The following is a 20,236-nucleotide window of genomic DNA, read 5'->3' as shown; positions in this document are numbered from 1 at the left end:
ATTTCCCCTGCTCTGCCAGGCTTTCAGCTGGGGGCTGTGTGTGTGTGAGGTGCCCCAGCCCTGAGGGTCCCTGAGCCAGCCAGAGTTTCTATAACCTCTGGAGCTGGAAATTAAATAATGATTGATCTCAGATGAGTCTGGAACCAACTGTGCTGGTCTAAATGGAGCTGTTTTGGGCAGTCCTGGCAGAACAGCACCCAACTTGTTCAGGAACCAAGAGCAAAGGTGCTGATGGCCAGCAGTGAGCACAGCAGAACTCCCCCATGGCAGATATGAATGGGGCGTTTTCAGGGAGACGGGAGTTGCACAGCGAGCTCCTGCACAGCCCAGCCTCTGAGCACTCTGGCTGTGACCTCCTGCTGCACCAGGCTTTTGCCTCTGAAGCAGCTGGGGCTGTTAAGAACCATTTCCAGTTCCACACAAGGTGGATCGGGTGACTCTCACTTTATCACCCCCCGAGGCCACCTCAAGGACAAAGGAAAGGGATACACCCAAAACTAATGTTTGGGTACGGGGAAGGATGGGCCTGGGCTCTGCTGGGGCTAATGAGACCCTGGGCTCCCTCTGCTTCCATCCACCTTCATTTCCCTGTCCCACGGTACAGCCCTTCCTCAGGCAGCCGTTCCTTGGGGGAAAACACGGTGGCTTTGGGATTTCACAGCCTCTGGAGACAAAGATTCCTATTTTGTGTCCTTTTTCTGTCCCCTCAGTGCCACTCAGCCCACACTTGCAGAAAGGCCGTGCTGTGGGCAGAGCTCTTGCATGCCACAGTTAAGAGTCAGACCCAGAAAATCCTAAATCCTTGTGAAAAGATGGAACTTTTGTTGTTTTATAGGGAAGTGTTGCAGTGTAGGGAAACTGAACCAATATCCTTCTATTTCCTATCCAGAGCCCCTTTTCCACTCTCTCTGAGCTTCCAGGGATGCAGTGTTGCCTGGGGGTATTTTTTCCACAACAAATAAGCCTGGAAAAAAGTGCACAAATACACGGAGCTTGTGGGAGTCCAGTGCCAGGGCTCAGAACTGGCCCAGCTGGAAGTTCCCAGAACAGCTGATTCACACACTGAGGCTGAGGGCAGTGACAGCCTGGAATGTGACAGGGGAAGCCTTTAAACAAGGGGGGAGCTTCTTTTATATTTATATATAGATACAGAAAGAAAAAAAAGGGTAGACTGACTCCTAATTAAACTATACAACCCTAAATTGCTTTATGATTTATTTTCTTCCTCCATGCTTTGTTATGTTTATAATTACTCAATCAATTTGTATTTTCTGAATTATTGGCTTTGGAGGCTGAGCTGTGCCCGGGGAGAAATTGCAGAGTTGAGTTCAGTTTACATCTGCAAATTGCTGTGCAATTTAATAAGGGGTTTGGGTATTTTCAAACTGCACTGCAGCACCTCAGCTTTTATTGCAGTAGAACCAAAAGTTTTGGCTTTTCAGTGCTGTTAAAGAGATTTGCAGCAGTTTCAAAGCCACACCAGAGCTGCTGACCCCCAGCACAGGGGGACAGTGACTGATGCCACAAACCAGGTTTGTGTCATACAGCAATCAGCACCACAACTTCAGTGCTGCCAGGCACGAGTTTACTCTTGACCTGCACTACTTCCTTGGGCTTTTTATCCTGGGAAAGGAGAAAACTTCATGCTGCTTTTGCTAATACAGTATTTTAGCATTAATTCAAAATTTGGTCCTTTATTAAGCATTTTAGGTTAACAAATGGTAACAAAAGTATGACACTTCCAAAGAAAACAAATCAAATCCCATTCCCAATGCTCTTCAAAATATTTCTCCTTTAAAACAGTCTTTGATTGTTTTGTGTTTAAATAAGCAAAAAGTTTTTCCTGGCTTTCCTCGAGTTGTGTCCATCACACACAGGCTCCTCTGCAGTGCTGGCACCTCTCACTGAGCACTCTCAGTCCTGCAGCTTCAGCTTCATTAACTGATTTTCTTCTGCCCTCTATTCTTGGAGTCCCAGAGTATGACAACATTAAAATACACCAGGAAGAGCAGGAAGTGCAGGCAGGAAACCACGGCCACGGCCAGAGGGAACAGATCCGGCAGGCGCTGGGGAGGAGGCACCGCAGCACTGAGCACTGACAGGAGTCCCATCAGGGACAGGGACAGCAGGAACTGCAACACAACGAGTGATGGGACACCTCAGACAGCTCAGCTGCCACCTCACTCTGCTCTGCACGCTTCCACGTGGCACAACAAAGGGACAGCCCCCCCTCCACTGGTACTTCAGTGCTGGGAGAAGCTGCAAGGAAGGGGTAAAGGAATAAAATTTGCTTACCAGGCTCCTGACAATCCTGGGAAAGGACTTAAACCAGGACACATAACCCTTGAGGGAAAGGGAAAAGGCCTTGAGCTGTAGGTCCTCTGCTGAGGTCTTCTCCAGGATGGAGAAGGAGGCCAGGCACACGGCCAGGAAGGCGGGCGTGGTGACGGCGTAGGGCAGCAGCAGCTCGTCCTTCAGCAGCAGGGGCAGCAGGCTGCAGGGGACAGGCCAGCAGCATCCAGGGAGCCACAGCGTGCAGGGAGAGGAGGGAAACCAGTACATAATTGATCCTCATCCCTTTATCCCTAACTGGGGCAGAACAGAGTTTTCATGGAATCCATGAAACCCAACACAGATGGGTTTGCATTGGAAGAGACCTTAAAGCTCATCCTCTTTCAACCCTGACACCTCCCACTGTCCCAGGCTGCTCCAGCCTGGCCTTGGGCACTGCCAGGGATCCAGGGGCAGCCACAGCTGCTCTGGGCACCCTGTGCCAGGGCCTGCCCACCCTGCCAGGGAACAATTCCTAATTCCCAATCTCCCATCCATCCCTGTCCTCTGGCAGTGGAAGCCATTCCCTGTGTCCTGTCCCTCCATCCCCTGTCCCCAGTGTCTCTACAGCTCTGTTAACAGTTTCTCCAACTCACCTGAAAGTTGACACAAGTAGAAACCATGTGGCCATGAAGGGGATTTCATTTATGAGTAAGCAAACTGGGCTAGAATGAGAGGAAGAAAAAGAAATATCAACTATTCCCTAATCAAACAGCATTCCCAGTCCCTGTAGGATATCCCCAGGGAACAGCAGTGCTGGGGACTGTCCCCACAGGCAGCACTGAAAGGACAGACCAGCCTGGCTGTACTTGCACACCTTCACTTACAAGTGATTTAGAAAAGCAAATGTGAAGAGTTGTTGAAATCTGGTCTATTTGTAAGTGAAAGCAGCATGCAATAAGAAGATGAGGAAAAGATCCAATTTCATTCACAGAAAAATTATTTACTTACACTGACACGAGAAGAATAGACTTTTCATGGACTTGAAAGGAGAACAGGAAAAATGACAAGGCACAGCTGACCTTAGGAGAGAGAGCAGAGATGTGTCAGCCCGTGACTGCAAAGCAAAGCTCTGCTCTGGTGTCTGCAGGTGCAGGCTCTGCGTGGGGCAGCAGCTAAACGAGCTGAGTTCTCTCATTAACTGCTGCATTTCCTGCAGTGCAAGCCCCAGGCACCCAGAGCAGCTCCTGGACCACCCTCACATACCAAAACCACCTTGTTTGTGACTAATTCTGGAAAAACATCCAAAGCCCTTCAGGTAGAGCCTCACTCTTGCTCAGCTTCCCTGACAAGAGCAAGGAATCACAATATTCCCACACACAGGCACTGGCAAATCCCACTCCTGGTAAGAATTACCCCCATTTTTGACACGAAATTTTGCTCCTCATCAAGACCAGCCAACAGAAAAAGTAAACAAATTGTCTTTTTATTCCCCCACCAAATAAAAATGTGTAAAACCAACCAGTTCTTGGGATAAATGTTAGTTCTAGGTAATGCTGTAGTAAAACTAAAAAGAGAAACCATCTTGTAACTCTGGAACTTGGACCCAGCTCCATCTAATTTTGATTTTAAGGAGAACTCAGTTTTTGCAGGGGAGTCATGGCAATGTGCTTCAATTCAATGATGAGACTAAGAGAAGGCAAACATTTTGGAAAATGGGATAATTTTATTTTCAAACCACTCATGAGCTCACAATGTCCATTTGGGGAATTTTTAATGGAATTTTGGAGCCAGTGAAGGAGGAAAAACTTGGCACTTTGGAAGCCAAACAAAAAGAGCAGAAATCCCAATTCTAGATGAGGTTTAAATGTGTGTGGAATCTTCCAAAGGCTCTTCAGAGGAAGATAATAAAAATACAGAGTTAAATAAAGAAAACTGGGCTTAAGGAACAAGTCTGGGTTTAAAGACCAGGTCAGAGTCCTGGATTTGAGGAAGTAAAACACTTTTTAACCAATTCTTTCAGCATTTGATGGCTCCACCCTCTGTGCCCTGCACAAGGGCTGTTGGCACTGCTGGTTGCCCTCCAGTGCTTGTGGTGGATACAAAACAAGGAGCAGTGAACAGCAAACACTCACCAAGGCAAATTTAAACCCTCGCAGGGAAGGCTGGACAGTGAGCTTGATACAGGCAGGGAGCAGGCTCAGGAATGTTATAGCAAAACTAAAGGATTGGGGAAGAAAAACAGTTTTAATATGTGAGGGACTACAGACATTAACACTTCACTCTGCAGAGCCAGACCTGAATTCTTCACTGAGTCAAGGAGAACTGGGAGCTCTGACTTTTAAGAGCATTGAAAGATACTTGAATTCTTTGAATTTGCAAATTTTAACTCAGTTTTAACCAAGCTGCTTAAATCACTATATAAACAAGCAGGAAATTTTTCAGTCATAAATATTCCCAGTATTTCTCCTTCATGACTTGTCAGAAAAATACAGTATAGGAAAGAATACAATTAGAGAAAATTTACTCCTGAAAAAAAATATTGCAGACAAAAACTACCTAAGGCACTCCAGTTATGTCTTACCTGAGTTTCAGCTGAGTTCGAGGGGATATTACATTCTTTATCTTTATAAGGACACTTAGACTGCACCAAATATTGGCTACTTTATCCTGGAAGGAAATGAAACAGCAATCAGTGATAGTTATATATAAATACACTCATGTTTGTGGGAACAATGGGGCTTGGGAGGTGGGGATTGTTGGGTTTCTGCCATGAGAGTGCAAGTAACACTTGCAGGAGTACATCAAGTTCTCAGATGCACCGGGGATGATTCTGCTCTTCAAAAATGGAAATTTTCAAGAGAACCAATTAAAACAGGCTCTAAAGTAAGTGAGAAACAGTTCTTCAGCACAAGGATGACAACTTAACCCATGAGAGCAGACCTCTTGTGGAGTAAGGCTGTGAAACTGTCCCTGAGCAAACCCTGGCCCGTGTGAATCCTTTCTCCTCCGTACCTGCCCGTGCTCGCTGCCTGCTAGCACTGACAGAGTTAACCCCCAATAAATCAAGAAGTCTAAAGACATTAGCACTTGTGCTAGGATCTATTTCAAAATTAAATTTGTAACTGCAGCTCTCCTGCTGGTGAAACTCATCCCCAGACAGCTGCTGGAGGCACAGCTGTGTAGACACAACTCCCAGCAGCAACTGAGCCCCTCCGTCCCCGCTGCCAGCGCCCGGAATCCGCCGGGGATTCCGGGGAACACAGCCCTGGCAGCACCAGCAACCTCCTCCTCACAGCCAGCCTGAATTTCCAGCCACCAGCAAGTGTTCCCGGGCTGCAAATGGGAACTGGCACACCCTGGCTGCAAATGGGAGCTGCACAGAACCTGTCACACCCCAGGCCAAGTTACTGAGCGCTGCTTACGTGGACAAATTCTCATTTTATCTCCATCAGCATCCAGCAAGTCACTGCCCTGAGCAGCTCAGAAAATATTTGGGCTAATATTAGACTAAAATCCTCCAGCTCTTTCAGACTCGTTGGTTATTGTCATTTAAAGATTTTATTTTTAAACTTGGTACTCAATAAAAGGTGTGCTGAGCAAAATGATTCCTTTATAAATTCCAAATTCTCAAGGAAAAGGGTCATTGTTTTTTTGGGGGTGTTTTGGAGAGGTTGTTTGGTGTTTGTTGGGTTTTTTAAAATAAGCCAGCAGAGAATACACTAAGAACACCTCCACTGCCTTTAGTCCATCAGCACTAACTTTTGGGGGGGAAAAAGTGTCAGTTGTGATATTATTTACATCTGAAAAAGTTTAAAAGAATAATTAAGATTAATCAAACTACATGAGAATTTGCTTTAATCCTTGTGACAACCTGAAAATTCACAACTTCATTTTCTGGGTTAAGCCTGAAATTGAGAATCTGCTGTAAAAAGTGGAATATTGACTTGTACCCCAATTAAAGCAGCAGCAACTCCCTGTGACCTGGGACATGAGAACCCTTTCTTTTATCCCAAATTCCTGTGGCATTGCCATTTGGTAAACGAGGAACTGAGTGACTGGATTAAGGCTCAGCTCCTTCAGCATGGGCGTGTCTACAGCCTGAGCAAAACCAAAAGCAGCAGTGGCCTAAAACTTTTGGAAAATATTGTGGAAACTGCACAAGGTGAGTCAAAAAGGAAGTTCTAGGCTGTATCTAAAACACCATTTAAACATTGTTTTAGAAAAATAATTAACCCCATTGAAAAGAGGGGAGCAGAACCCAAGAGGCTGAAGCCATTGACTTTCAAGGTTACATCTTCTGACACTGTCAATTACTATGGAATCTATTTCAATGGAAAAATGTATGGATTGAAGTATGGGTTTGATGATGGGATAAGTGTTGTCTCCTGGTATAATATCCTGGAAGATGCCAGCTGAGCTGGGGTTAAACACTGGATTAAATAACTGGCAAGAAACGACTGCTGAAGAAGCCGTCTCGAGTTACTGGCCCTGCGCTGTCTCCCCCATGAAATCCTAAAGGTCAGCCTGAAGGTTTCTCCAGGGATCTAAGAATACAGGACAGGGCAGGGTGGGAGAAGAAAACATGCATGCCTCAAACAAGCCTCTGTCAATGGGAAAGAGTCTTCTGAGTACTTGCATGATTTGTTCCACGTCGGTGCCGAACGGGAGCCAGCAGGCAGCGAAGGACACCAGCACTGTCCCTGCCAGTTTAGCCAACAGCACCAACCTGCAACGGGACAGCACATCAGCACAGAGCCAGCAGGGCTGGGCACAAATCCTGCAGGACTGCTACCTCCCACAGAAATGAATCCAGGAATGCCCTCCTGCAGACAAGGACAACCCCATTCCCCATGCCAGTCTGATTCCTAAGACAAAACACTTTAAACCCACTTACCCCTTTCCTTTCAGTCCCTTCTTGAAGCACTTTCCAAGTAAATAGCAAAAAAAGGGCAGGGAATGGTAGAGCTCCATTTGCTTATAATTTAAGGCCAAGCAAAATGCCACGGAGCCCAGGAGGTCCCAGTCCTGGGACAAACAAAGGACAGCCCACAGGGCCAAGCCAAGGCTCACTGAGTTGTATATGGTTTTTTATGTCAAGGACAAGATACACATCTCTCTTCTGGAAGGCAGCAATTCCTTCCAATGCCCTGAGGGAAAGCAGAAATAGCTTGTAAAATGAGTTTTGCCAAGTTAGCTTTAAGAACACATTGCCAGTAGTGACTATGTTGCCCCCAAAGATAAAAAAATTACTTCCATTGTAAGTGTAATTTTTATATTTCAAGTTTGATTCAGAGTTTGCCCAGGCAAATCTGAGGGCAAGTTCTGTGTGTGTTAATTACATATGTAATTACACAGGCATTCAGCCAACCCAGCTTTTGGTGGCAGTGACAGTTCTCTGCAACAAGCAACATTTTCTTCTTGGTATTTACATGAGTAATGATAAAGCTCTCACAAGCTTTCCCTCCCAGCTCCCACAATATAAGTGCAGAATATTCAAATATGTCAGTGTTTAAATTATGTATAATTTCCTTCAAGGACTTCTGAAGGGTTTGTGATTCTGTTACACACACAAGGCACCCTCATCCATGACCAGTTCCCTGACTGCTAATCCTGCTCAAACAATGAGTAATAGTTGCTAAAAACAATGTTACTGCCTTGTGACTTTGCAAAGAGCTTTCCAGGCTCAGAAGATTTTGAAGAGTCTAAGCTACACTTACTATTAAACTGCAACAAAGTTTTGTAATTTTTGTAAACTGTAACAAAAGCTTTGGTTTTTACTTGCTTTTTGAAAAACTTAGAAAAATCAGTAAACACAGACTCCCAGACTGGTTTGAATTGGAAGGGACTTTAAAGCCCATCCAGTGCCACCCCATGGCAGGGACACCGTCCACTGTCCCAGGATGCTCCAGCCTGGCCTTGGACACTTCCAGGGATCCAGGGGCAGCCACTCTGTGCCAGGGCTCCCCATGCTCCCAGGGAGGAATTTCTCCCTAATATCCAACCCAAACCCACCCTCTGGCAGTGGGAAGCCATTCCCTCCTGTCCTGTCACTCCATCCCTTGTAAACTGTCCCTTGTATTTCTTGTATTGTCAGAAATGTCACAATATTTTGTTTTCCCTCTGTCAACCTAAGCAGCTGTGACAACACATCCAGCTTGCCCACGAGCTCTCAGCCCACTCACATTTCCCACTCCACATCACCAGGTGTATTTGACACCTCATTGATTTCACATCAGCAAACTCACACCGAGAGGCCCTGATCGTGCAGAGGTGCAGCAGCTCAGGGAAAGCAATCTCTGCCTTGCTGCAGCTGCTCAGAGGGTGGCATTGGTCACATCAGAGTGGCAGGGCTGGCACAGAAATCTGCAGGAAATCCCTGCACCTCCAGCACGGGGTGAGCTGACAGCATCGGGCTGCTCCTGCACAAAATCAGTATAAAAGCAGGATTGTCATTATCAAAAAGCCCCTGTGAAGGTGTCACCAGCCAGCCCTGAAGTCACCTCCTGGAGCTGTGCAGCCAAGGCAGGAGAGGTTTTACAGAGCTGAACATTGCACAGCTCCACCTGCCACTGCTCTGCCATCCTAGGAAGATCTAAGGGGATTCCCTCTGCACACACAAATCACAGGAGCACAACCCATCACTCTCCTCCCTGTCACAGCCCCACTGATGCTGCCTGCAGTGAAATGACTGACAGGGAGATGAGCTGGAGGCATGGGAAGAATGATATTCATGTTGGGATTGATTTGTGCCAATATCAATAATTTTTATCTCCAATATGTTTCAGACTTGCAGCTTCCTTGATATCTCTGTTTGGGGTGGGCAGAAGCCCCCAGATGACTCTGTACACCAAAGCCACCCCATGCTCAGCTAACAAGTGCTAAGGAGCAGTAATTCCACAAACAGAATTCATTGCCATGCAGAACAAGGATACTGGAAGTGCCCATGGTCAATAAGGATGAGGCCTGGATAAAGCAGGATGCAGAGAGCACTGGAAACCTGGCAAGAAGGATCAAAAAAGAGAGGGGAAAAATAATCAGTCCAAAATTAGACATTAGGCAGAGAAACTACTCCTGCTCCAGTACAAAAATGTGCCACTCCATGGTGCATCCTGTAGGTAGGAATCTTATTCTCTACAAGTAATCATCTGCCAGGAATATTTTGAGGAATAAAAAAGGATAAAGATTTACCATACATTAGAGAATACTGAGTATTGCCTTCCCTTTACAACTGCTCAAAGACCACCTACACCCATCTTAAACCACTCCAAAAATCAGGAGACTTGTTATTCCAAAATCTATGTAAGGAGTGCTCAAGACAAAGCAGCTCCCAAATCCCCCCCTGCCACCCCACAAATGTTTTTTGGGTTTTTTTTTTTTAACTACTCAAGTAATAAATTAATCTTGTTAAGATCTTGAAAATCTTGTTTTTAAAAGCATTAAAATAATTGTATAAAATAAAGGCTTTTTTAATGTTTTAAAGTGAAAAGCCTATAATATGAGTTATAGTGGTTGCCATCAGTTTTATGTGGAAGCCATCAGGGTGTTCTAGGTGTTAATTAACTCAGTGTTACACTCCTACTCTGTACTAACAGTGTTTTCTTTGTTTAATTTACACACACCAGGTACTTGCCTTTTTTTTAGCAGATGTTTCTACCACCCCACAAATGGTTTTTTTTTACTACTCAAGTAATAAATTAATGGAAAATCTTGTTATTAAAAGCATTGAAATAATTGCTATAAGAGAAAAAAAAGGCTTTTTTAATGTTTTAAAGTGAAAAGCCTATAATATGAGTTATAGTGGTTGCCATCAGTTTTATGTGGAAGCCATCAGGGTGTTCTAGGTGTTAATTAACTCAGTGTTACACTCCTACTCTGTACTAACAGTGTTTTCTTTGTTTAATTTACACACACCAGGTACTTGCCTTTTTTTTAGCAGATGTTTCTTTCAAGGAAAAACAATATAAAATAACTGCAGGGATATAAACCAGCAGATCAGCAACAAACACTGAAAAATAAAGATTAACTTTCCATTAGAATCCTCCCGCAAGGAGGAGGCAAGGAAAAAACACAGGCAAATAAACATCAAAATATCAGAAATAAACTGGGCAGTTCCACTTCAAAGGACAAAAAGAACCAGGTCTACAGAATTTGATCTTGTTAATGTTTCTCAGGCTCATTTCTGATGTCCCAGAGCTGCTGCTTCCACGTTTTCAGCTGTCCTGGCTCCTGGCACAGCCTCAGTCACTCTCTAGTTCCTGACATGCCACAAGCAGGGCAGGCATTCGGGAATGCCCCAAAGAAATCAGCCCTGCCTGCACCCAGGTTGTGGGACAGCACAGAGGGGCTGGGGCACAGGGAAGAAACTCCAGATTATCCCAATCTCTGTGTGAATTACCAGTGATGGGGATGAAGAGACTGAGAGCAGGGATTTGGCTTTGATCACCTGCCTACAGCAAGGATTTGTGAGAGGGGCAAGAAAACAGAGCCAACAGGTTCCCCTGCTCAGGGCATGTCCAGCAGGTGAATTCTTCTTGAGTTGTCCTAAAAACTCAAAAAACCCCCTCAGATTATTTCTACAAACCACTTTCAGCAAATGTGCAGTGGCTCCAAGAGAGAAAGGAGATGTTTAAACATTTCAGTTATCCAGGGATGAATGGTTTTGCCAGCTTAAGCCACAACTGAACAAATATAACCAAGGTGTTAGCAAAACAAATACACTGAAGCTTAAAATAAAGCTGCCATTGACCACCCTGAATTATTTTAATGCACTCCTCTAATGGCCCCTGTTAAAAGGTGTTTATCAGCTCTCCAGATCCATCAGTGTTGTGTCAAGTGAGTTGATTTCAAAATTAATAAAGACCATTTCAAGGGTAATTAAATACTAGTGATTTTTATTTTTTTTCAATTCAATCAATTACCAGAGAGCAGACTGAGAGCTTTGTGAGGTACAGAAAAGCTATTGATGAACAACAAATTCTGCTGCTGCAATCAGAAAGCATTTTGTGTTAGAAAAAGCAAAAGACATTTCAAATGAAAGAAAGAAAATAGTAACAAGAAACAAGAGTTCACTGGCCACACTGTTTGCTGTCCTACTGCTGCAGCCACCAAATTATGGTACAAACCTTCTGCTTTTTTTTGTAGTTCAAAATAATCAAATGGTGGAAGACAAATTTAGAATACAAGTAGTAAAATAAATTTTTACTTTTTTGCTCACAGTAATAATATCAAACATCTCTGCCTTTGAGATCAGCTCCTAATGAAGATCTCTGATACCTCAGAGGTTAAGTTCTAAATGCCAGGCTACATGTAAAATAATTTTACAATAAAAATCAAGTTGAGCTAAAAATAAGACTATTTAGCAGAATAGAAGGGAAAACAAGAATAGTTTTCAAAATTAAAACGTGAGTCTATGCTACAAAGAGCAGCTGTGTTTTAGAGCTTTTAATTAATCAATTGGGTTGCAAATTTGTTTCTATATTTCATATTCATCAAATTCACAAATGATGGCAGAAGAGGAAATAATGCAGGAATTTGCCTCAGAAATGGACCTGCAAACCACCCAATTAAAAACCTGAGAATAAACCAGTAAAGAGAGAGAAGCTGCATATTAAACATGCTGAATTAGTAAGCAAGACAAATGTGCAGGATGATCCCAAGGAAATATAATCTTCCTACCTGTTGTACGCATAAATAACTTATGGGGCTGGCTCTCATAGCCCCGAGATGTGTGCAGAGCAACCCAATCAGGATTTATTAACTTTGCACTGTAAAACAAAGTACAGACACATCAAAATGCAGACAGTTCTCATTTCCCTTTACACTCCTTGCAGCAATAAAGATGACACAGACAGGAGCAGATTCCAAGAATTAAGATGAATGAGAAGAAATATTTCAGAGAGCAATAGTGATCAATGAAAGCTTTTCCTCACCACTAGATCAGTTTACACTATAGACTGTTTCACAATTAAAAAAAAAATAACCCTTGGAAACAGTAAAAATGGAATACAATATTTATTAGGACAAGATAACCACCTCCAGTCTGGTTCCAGGGACTTTAAAAAAAAACAATTGTAAATACCTTTCATGCTTAAGTATTAAATATAAACCATTTACAGTTCACATAGATGCCCCACATAGCTGTGCCTGTGCACTTTAACCTACATTCTTATTCCATAAGTCTCATTCCACCAACAGCAAAGCCCTTGTGGAAAAAGTATTCCAATAACAGAATTCTATTTACATGATATCCACTCATCAAATGTCACTTGGGCTCTGCACACACGAGAGCTTTCCCAGGCAATGCTCCCTGTTCCTGCAGCACTTTCCCCTGGGCATCCCAGATCCAGCAGTGGCTTGTAGAGAAAGCTGAATACCCAGGAAGAAAAATGAAACACAGGATTTCAAACACTGAACTTACATGTAAGCACACACAAAACTGTGATAGGCAGTGAGAGGTGGGTAATCGAGGCCCCAGTACAGCAGGTTGTTGTCACTTGTATTGAAGTACCTAAAAAACCATAAAATACAGTTTAAAGACTACATTTCCAGCTTGGTTTTGACCCAAGGAACTAAATGCATTCCAAATCCAAAATAGAAGGTGGCAACATCTATACCTGCCTAATTTACTACACGTTAAATAAGTCTCAAGCAACAAAATAACAGCAAAAGTGATGCAGAGTTCACATATTTGTGGCTGAAAAAAAAGCTGCTAAATCTCACTTCAGTGGAGAGAAAAACTCCTGGTTCTACCTCCAAACCCAGGTGAAGGGAAGGAAAAGGTTTTTCCCATTTGGGATTATGTTGTGTCAGGATTTCTACGGCAGCAGTCAAAACAAAGTCACCTTTTCCAAATGAGATCAGAGGGGTTTGGCCAAGGAGAAGTTGCAGCAATGAGGAGCAGCCCCTTCCCACCTGCCAGTGAAACACTGCCTGGCTGCTCCCACTGCCACGGGGCAGGCTCTTGGCTCTTCCACTTCCTCTCCTCAAATGCAGCCAATTTTTGACATTTATAATAGTAAATGATATTTCTTGAATTCTTTATGAGCTGCCTGAAGTGTCCTCTGAACAGAAGATAAATCACATTTCTTTGAGTTGCATCTCTGCCTCTTATCCTACAATTCAAGATTGCTCCTGCCAAGGCAGTGCAGATTCTTCATGCAGAATGTCACAGTTTGCAACTTTCAGGGCACTTGCCAGTTTCAGGGGTTTATTTTTTTCATTTTACCTTCCATAAAGTTTTCAATTAAAAAAAAGAAAACCAACATTTATATATCCAGTAATATTTAGTAAGGAAGCTTTCAGAGTTTTAATTAGCAGCAGAATAAAAAAGATGTTCCTAAAGGACTTTACAGAATAATATAAACCAGCAATATTTAAACTCTAGAATGCAATCCCTTGCAGCCAAGATGTGCTGTTCCAAACACCCACTTTGTTGTATTAGAGATTCAATTCCCACAGCAGACCCAACCCCAAAACCCCCTTCAATTATAAATATAAAATTACATCAATTATAGAACCAGAGAGCAAATACAAGCCCAAGGTGCCCACCTGGCCAAACCCAGCCTGCAGCAGTGTCTGATCTGGCCCCTGGGAATGCCTGGGAATATTGGCTGCTGTAACTCCTCATTTTAAGGAGACACAGTTCAGTGTAGCAGAGTGGATCAAAGCTGCCAACTCCATTATTATGTAACACCACTTATCCCAACTCTGGCACAGTCAGGGTTTGGATATCCCAGGAAAAAAAAAGGACCAAAATGAGAATATAGGAACAACAAGATGATCTGAGGTCACTATGCAGAGCCATCTGCAGAGTTCACATGTATTTACAGAACACAAGTGAACTAATTTTCTATTTTGTGAGATTAGTCTGTTCCCCAACAGACAGCCAAGGAAAAATTACACCACACACCCAAAACACCCCTGTCCTTGCTGGAAGAGAGCTGGAATTCCAATATATTCCAATTTGAGTTGTAGCACATATATGGACTAAATTTTTACTCTAAAGAATATTAGGAATAATGCAAAAATAAATAAAATATTTAGAATAATTCCTCTCCTGTTTTACATGATCTGTACAAATGAAGCTCGCTACACTTAAATCCAGAATTCCCACATTTAAAAATCTCATGGATCATGGAAGAAAAAATGAACTCAGAGGTGTAGAACACAAGCAGGATTTCCCCCTGTTCTCCCTTTGAAAGCACACCTACCACTGCCTGATGGGTAAGTTGTAGGTGATTTCTTGCCAGTGCCTCTGAGCCTCGTAGTCTCCATACATAGGTGGTTTTCCTGCCCCTAAAAAGAGAGGACACAGCATTCAGGACATTATTTGGTTTATAGATTGCTTTCCCCCAGTTAGGTATTGCATATTAATTACTAATTTTATTCTCCATCCCTCCATATCGAGAGCAAATAGAGACCTCATCATGCAGTCTAACAGAGAGAAAAAAAAAAAAAAAAGTAATGTGTTCTTTTGGCTTTCTGGAGATTTCTGCAATGAGCATTTATCAAGATACTCTGCTGTGAAGAACTGCTTCCTCATCTGACAAAAAAAATCATTTCCAAGTGCAGATGAAAAATGTGGTACTTTCCCTGAACTAGGAAAATGCACATAATGGACATGTTACAGTGATTCTGTGGGAGCTGCTGCACTCCCTTGGTGTGTGATAATTGTCAATATTCTCACTTGTTTCAGCCATGTCATGGTGTCTTACTATTAATATCATCATAATACTAATATTTGCCATTTTCATGGAAAAGAAAGCTTTCTCAATGCAAATACTTCAGATGTCAAATACTCCCCTCGATGGAGGCCTAACTGTGATAATGGCAGCATGCAAAGCATCTTCCCAGAGTTTATTTACCTCTATTAACCTGCTCATTGAGAACAGAACCTGGAATGATTGTGCTCCCAGTGAAATATTGACATGAGCCAGACAGAGATTTAAGAGGTTCTTTAAAATATAGGAAAGCCATCTGTGGTTTTAGCCATGATCTATGTTTGTGGGAATCCCCCAGCTCAGCAATGTGCAATTTATTCCCAGAAAGTGCAAAGGACCTCTTATCTCTGCTAATTTCTTCCTGCGGGGTGGAGAGAGCAGATTATCTCCACTCTCACACATTCAGATTAAAGTTTCCCAAATAAGTGAGGTCACTGGAGTTTCATCAGTCAGTTCTGTAGCTCTAAGTCCAGTGGAACAAAGAATGTGCCACTGGATTACTGAAATACAAAATGGATATTTGAATTACTGAAATACAAAATGGATATTTGAATTGCTGAAATACAAAATGGATATTTGAATTGCTGAAATACAAAATGGATATTATCCAAATTTTAGAGTGTTTGTATCAATTTCTCAATCTTGAGGAGAAAAAGGGATGAAAAAAATTAATTGGCTTCAGAATGATCAAAATATCTTAATCCAAAGGTTTGATTATTAAAAGCCAATTACTGATCAGTTAGTTTGACAAAGCACATTTAACTTCCATCTAGAGAAAACACCAAGTACACAGACAAACGAAGTTAAAAAATAATAAAACTGGAATATTTTATTTTAAAAGGCTCACAAACACCTTAAAAGTAGTGATCTAATTCAGTTTTATTGTTAACGTGGGAACAGATTTTTTTTTTAAGGGTTTGAAGCTGCCTCTCAATACCTGCATTTAGCAGGAGTTTGAACATGCACTAAAAAATTATGCATTAACCTATGAAACCAAATTTTTCCTCAGTAAAATTCTCCAAGACCAGGCCATCACTAATGGTAACTTTTCAAAACTAGGTATTAGTTTCTGCTTCTTCATTGAATTCCAGAGGCAGATCCAAAAGCAAGCTGATGGCAAGGAACAGGGTGGGCATGAGACAGAGATCCAAGGGTGCACAGTAAATGAGGGTGGAATTAAAAGTTTATTACATCTGCAGGAAGACAAAGGGAAAAAAATCCCAGTGGATTTATGTGTTTGACAGCTCCAACACTGGGGTTTGTCTTTTTACAGCCAGCCAATGCTCAAAGTCAAGCTTTAATAATTTGCTGGACTGGATCAGATTCACCTTTTCCTATTCCAAAAGAAGTTATATCAGCACTGTGGAGGAAATAAGATTTAAAAAATGTTATTTTAGTTCGGGCTTTATTTTAGAGTCTCTTCCACAATCCTGATTGGTTTGAAATTAAATCAACTTACAAAAATCTAGTTAGCAACGGAATTCTAAATAAATCCTCTTGCACTGCAAGGGAAATCCTGTGTGTGCCTGAAGCCAGGGTGCTTCCTGCCTAGAAATGGGTAAAACCTCAGTTACCTACAGGCCTCTCAGAAATGGCATTTTGAGAAAGCAAACTCAACCAAAACAATTGGAAATGCAGTTCAGCTTCAAGCAAATTCTTCAAGTGAATGAAGCTCAGAATTACCAGTTAAAAATCACCAGAATGCTCCTGAACAGCTCAGGGGATGAGGCTCCCCATTGCCTCAAAAAAAAACAGAGTAGAATTTGACTTGTGATTCTTTGGGCTGATGAGGATTGAAAGTATTGGTTCATTTTTTATCTTTTGTTAAATTTGCAGAGAGCAAGCCTTGTGCAAGCTTATTCCAAGTGTAGGAATGGAACTGGGAGGCTTGGAAAGGAACTTGCTAATTCTTTGCAAGCCTTCTGACACGAGGAGGAGAAAAACTCATCCATTACCAGAATGTAGCTCTGGCTGCTGCTGTAAACAAGCTTAAGGAGGTACAGCTACAAGGCAGAGTCATTGTTCACTCCATGTCACCTCTGCACTGTCTTCATTAGCACCAGGATTAGCTACATATAAGCTAAATAAAAATACAAATAATAAGGTCATGTCTGCTACAGAATTTAAAAGACAGTATGAGGCAAATGTACAAGTGGACTTCAATATTCTGCAAATAAAGGCACAGGGGAAAACAGCCAGATATTGATCCTAAAACATGAATGATCATCAGCACCACTCAAAAAAAAAAAAAAGTTATGGAGTTTTTTTTCCAGTGTTCTGCTCCAAACTGTAATGTTAGTCATGGCAACACTTCAAAAAATAAGAAAAATGAATTCTCAGGGAAATCAAGAGAAACTTAAATATAACAACTCACTGAAATAACACATTGCTCCCGACGTATGATTTTATACAAACACCAATAGAATAAATTAGCTGTAAATACCATTCATTTCCATTCCTGCCAAGCCCCACGAGCCTCTCCCCGAGGCTGCTGCAGCCTGTGCAGGAGCCTTACCTGAGTAGGAGCCCAGGGACACAGCCCAGCGCACGGTGAGCGCCAGCAGCACCGAGATCGTCATCAGGCTCCACTTCTCCATGGCTGCCACGCTCCAGGCACCTGGGGACACAGCAGGGGCACTGCTGCAGCACCAGCCAGCCCCCTGTGCTCAGCCACCACTGCTGAGCAGCTCCTAGATTAACAACTCGCTGCATTATTAACAGGCACAGGGGTTAAAAAGTGAGCTGGTGTCCCAGTGTTACGTTAATGCCGCTTCTTTCCTCAGTTAAGAGCACCACGGCCAGATGATGAAAATGCACATCTGGTCTAGGCACCACTGCTGCTTTAAACAAAATAAAACTTAGTTAAAAGTTAATTGGTCTCAGGAGACATTATTCTCCATCCTTCCACCCCCAAAAAGCAATTGTCCTACCAAGCTCATTTCACCACACTAAGGATCCAGTAAAAAAAATATTGCCAATATTGTCAAATTGAAGGCTGTGTGCATGAAACTCAGAAACCAAGAAACAGAAAAATTATTATGTTGCCCTATTTAAAAAAAAAAAAAATCTAAACCAACTAACTACAGAATATGCAAACTTCAACCCGAAGAATCAGAAAAATTTTAGACTGAACTAGGAAAAATGTGAGGAAGAAACTACTCCAGCCTTGAAGGGTAAAACTGCCACAGATTTTCCTTGCAGAAAAGGCATCTTTTGATTTAAGTGAGTTTAATACATTTGCTACTGACCAAAACCAAAAATCCCATACAGCAGAAGCACTGAGCTGCTGTTTTAGTTACAGACAAGCAACATCTAAGGCATGTTTAGCTTATTCTTCTCCAACTCCGCCCACATTTATTTACTATTCACAGAAAGGTGTGACCCAACACCACCAACAAGGGGAAAAAAGAAGTTAATTAATAATAAAAATCTGTGGCAGCAGATCTCCATCTATAGGTAGGAAGGTGAACACTGATATTTGCATGTTTTCACCTGTGCCTCAGCCACAGGGGAGGCACTTTTATCTAAATAAAAGATACAGCTGTCCTTCTTTTCTGTTTTGCCACATTATTAATTAATTACACCTTCTTAATTATTACATAGCACCAGCCTCACCTACAGACTCCCCCATCTCTGTTTCACTCATTTACTTTTGCCATTCCCTACATTTGGAATAACAATTGTTTTCTGGGATATTGAGTTTCTTTCTCTTTTCTCAAAAGTGGCTCTTAAAGTATTCTTTCCTATTTATTTTTCACCTTTAATAATTATTCCATACTACCTATAACAAAAAGCCAGGCTTTTATTAGATTCTAAAGCACAGAATTCTTAATTCTTGGTATCCTGTGGGTAACAATGTTAGGAATAACTTTTAGGGGATGATAAAGCCAGTTTGGTCAATCCCAAACTTTTCACCTTCCCCTGGATGTGCAACACCTGATCAGGTGATCTCAAAAATCCCACCTGTAAGCATGAGGTGAAAATCACAGATTAAAAAAAAAAACAACAACAAAGAAACGCTATCCTTACACACTGTCTGCAATGAAGATTCGGATAAATACCACCAGTACAAACCACCCAGCCCTGGCCCACAGAGCCGACACAACTCAGCCATAGAAGCACGGCCCTGACCAGAACTTCTTTTAAAAGACCACATTTCAGCAGCTGAAAAACGCACACACCGAGTGAAGAATTTAATCTGTTGCAGCAATACCTGCCTACAACCCTGCTGTTTCCCTAATCCCTGCCAGGAGACGCCTTTATTCCTCCTCTCACCCCTGGCTCTGCCCGGCCTCCCCAGAGCCCCCAGGGCGGGCTGGCGCTGCGGGGCTCGCACCGGGGCCGAGCTGCGAGCCCCCCCGAGCTGGCCCCGGCCACCAGCGGACCCTGCTGCCCCTCAGCCCCCTCAGAACCCTCGACCCGCTTCCTCTCACACCCCTCAGCCTTTCAGCCCCCTCAGCCCGCTAAGTCCTCAGCGCCCGTGGCCAGCTCACCCCTCAGCCCCCCCGACCGCCGTCACCCCACAGCCCCCTCAGCCCCCTGACCGCCCTCAGCCTCGTCGCCGCACAGCCCCCTCACCTCCCCTCACCGCTCAGCCCCGCTGCCGCTCTCAGCAACCGCTCTGCCCCGGGCTCAGCCCCGCTGCCGCTCTCAGCCCCCGCTCCGTCCCGGCTCCCCTCAGCCCGTCCCGCCGGCTCCCACCGGGCTCGGGCCGGCGCGCGCGCTTCCGCCTGCGCGGCGCCTTCCGGGAGGGCTCTGCGCGTGCGCGGGGCGGGAACCGGGAGCGCCTCAGGGACGCTCCGCCATGGATGGGGCCGGGCCGGGCCGGGAGGGCTGCGGGCTGCTCCGGGAGGAGGGGACGCTCCAGGGGCGACCTCAGTGCCTAACGGGGCTTCGGGAGAGCTGGAGAGGGACTCTGGACAAGCAACAGGGGAAGGGGGAATGGTTCCTACTCCCAGAGGGCGGGGATGGATGGGATACTGGGGAGGAATTCCTGCCTGTGAGGGGGGGCAGGCCCTGGCACAGGTGCCCAGAGAAGCTGTGGCTGTTCCTGGAACCCTGGCAGTGCCCAAGGCCAGGCTGGATGGGCTTGGAGCAGCCTGGGACAGTGGGAGGTGTCCCTGCCATGGCAGGGGAGGCACTGGATGGTCCAAGTTCCTTTAAACCACTCTGGGATTCATGTTTTCCTACCATGCCAGCTAGCTGGGGAGCAGCCCCTCAGCCTTTACAACTTGGAGACGATA

The 20,236-nt window shown here is 43.8% G+C and overlaps 1 protein-coding gene across 3 annotated transcripts; it reads right to left on the bottom strand.

The window, feature by feature from the left end:
• Positions 1-68: 68 nt before the first annotated feature.
• ALG6 (ALG6 alpha-1,3-glucosyltransferase) lies at positions 69-19,706 on the bottom strand. 3 transcript variants are annotated; one of them, XM_041483395.1, is made up of 15 exons: positions 19,582-19,706; positions 17,509-17,610; positions 14,484-14,568; positions 12,692-12,781; positions 11,950-12,038; positions 10,197-10,279; positions 9,207-9,271; positions 7,169-7,354; positions 6,865-7,000; positions 4,856-4,941; positions 4,407-4,491; positions 3,283-3,353; positions 2,928-2,996; positions 2,296-2,494; positions 69-2,132 (listed from the first exon to the last, which is right to left on the bottom strand). In XM_041483395.1, exons 2-15 carry the CDS (start codon positions 17,588-17,590, stop codon positions 1,938-1,940), a joined length of 1,521 nt encoding a protein of 506 aa, XP_041339329.1. In that variant the 5' UTR covers positions 17,591-17,610; positions 19,582-19,706; the 3' UTR covers positions 69-1,937. The 3 variants fall into 3 exon arrangements, with proteins under 3 accessions (XP_041339329.1, XP_041339328.1, XP_041339330.1); XM_041483394.1 differs by having other exon boundaries at positions 19,572-19,702; XM_041483396.1 differs by having other exon boundaries at positions 6,907-7,000; positions 19,572-19,662.
• Positions 19,707-20,236: the final 530 nt, after the last annotated feature.

Source organism: Pyrgilauda ruficollis, unplaced genomic scaffold (assembly GCF_017590135.1).
Source record: "Pyrgilauda ruficollis isolate IOZ18807 unplaced genomic scaffold, ASM1759013v1 scaffold6, whole genome shotgun sequence".
Taxonomy (NCBI): domain Eukaryota; kingdom Metazoa; phylum Chordata; class Aves; order Passeriformes; family Passeridae; genus Pyrgilauda; species Pyrgilauda ruficollis.
The sequence above is the reverse complement of the archived record's forward strand: the minus strand, read 5'-3'. Positions and strand labels throughout refer to the sequence as shown.

Coding starts and splice junctions, on each gene's coding strand:
- ALG6 (XM_041483395.1), bottom strand. CDS start 17,590: ATGGAGAAGTGGAGCCTGATGACGATCTCGGTGCTGCTGGCGCTCACC. Junction 4,492..4,855: donor CGAACTCAGCTGAAACTCAG/GTAAGACATAAC, acceptor CCAATCCTTTAG/TTTTGCTATAACATTCCTGA. Junction 3,354..4,406: donor GAGGGTTTAAATTTGCCTTG/GTGAGTGTTTGC, acceptor CTCTCTCCTAAG/GTCAGCTGTGCCTTGTCATT.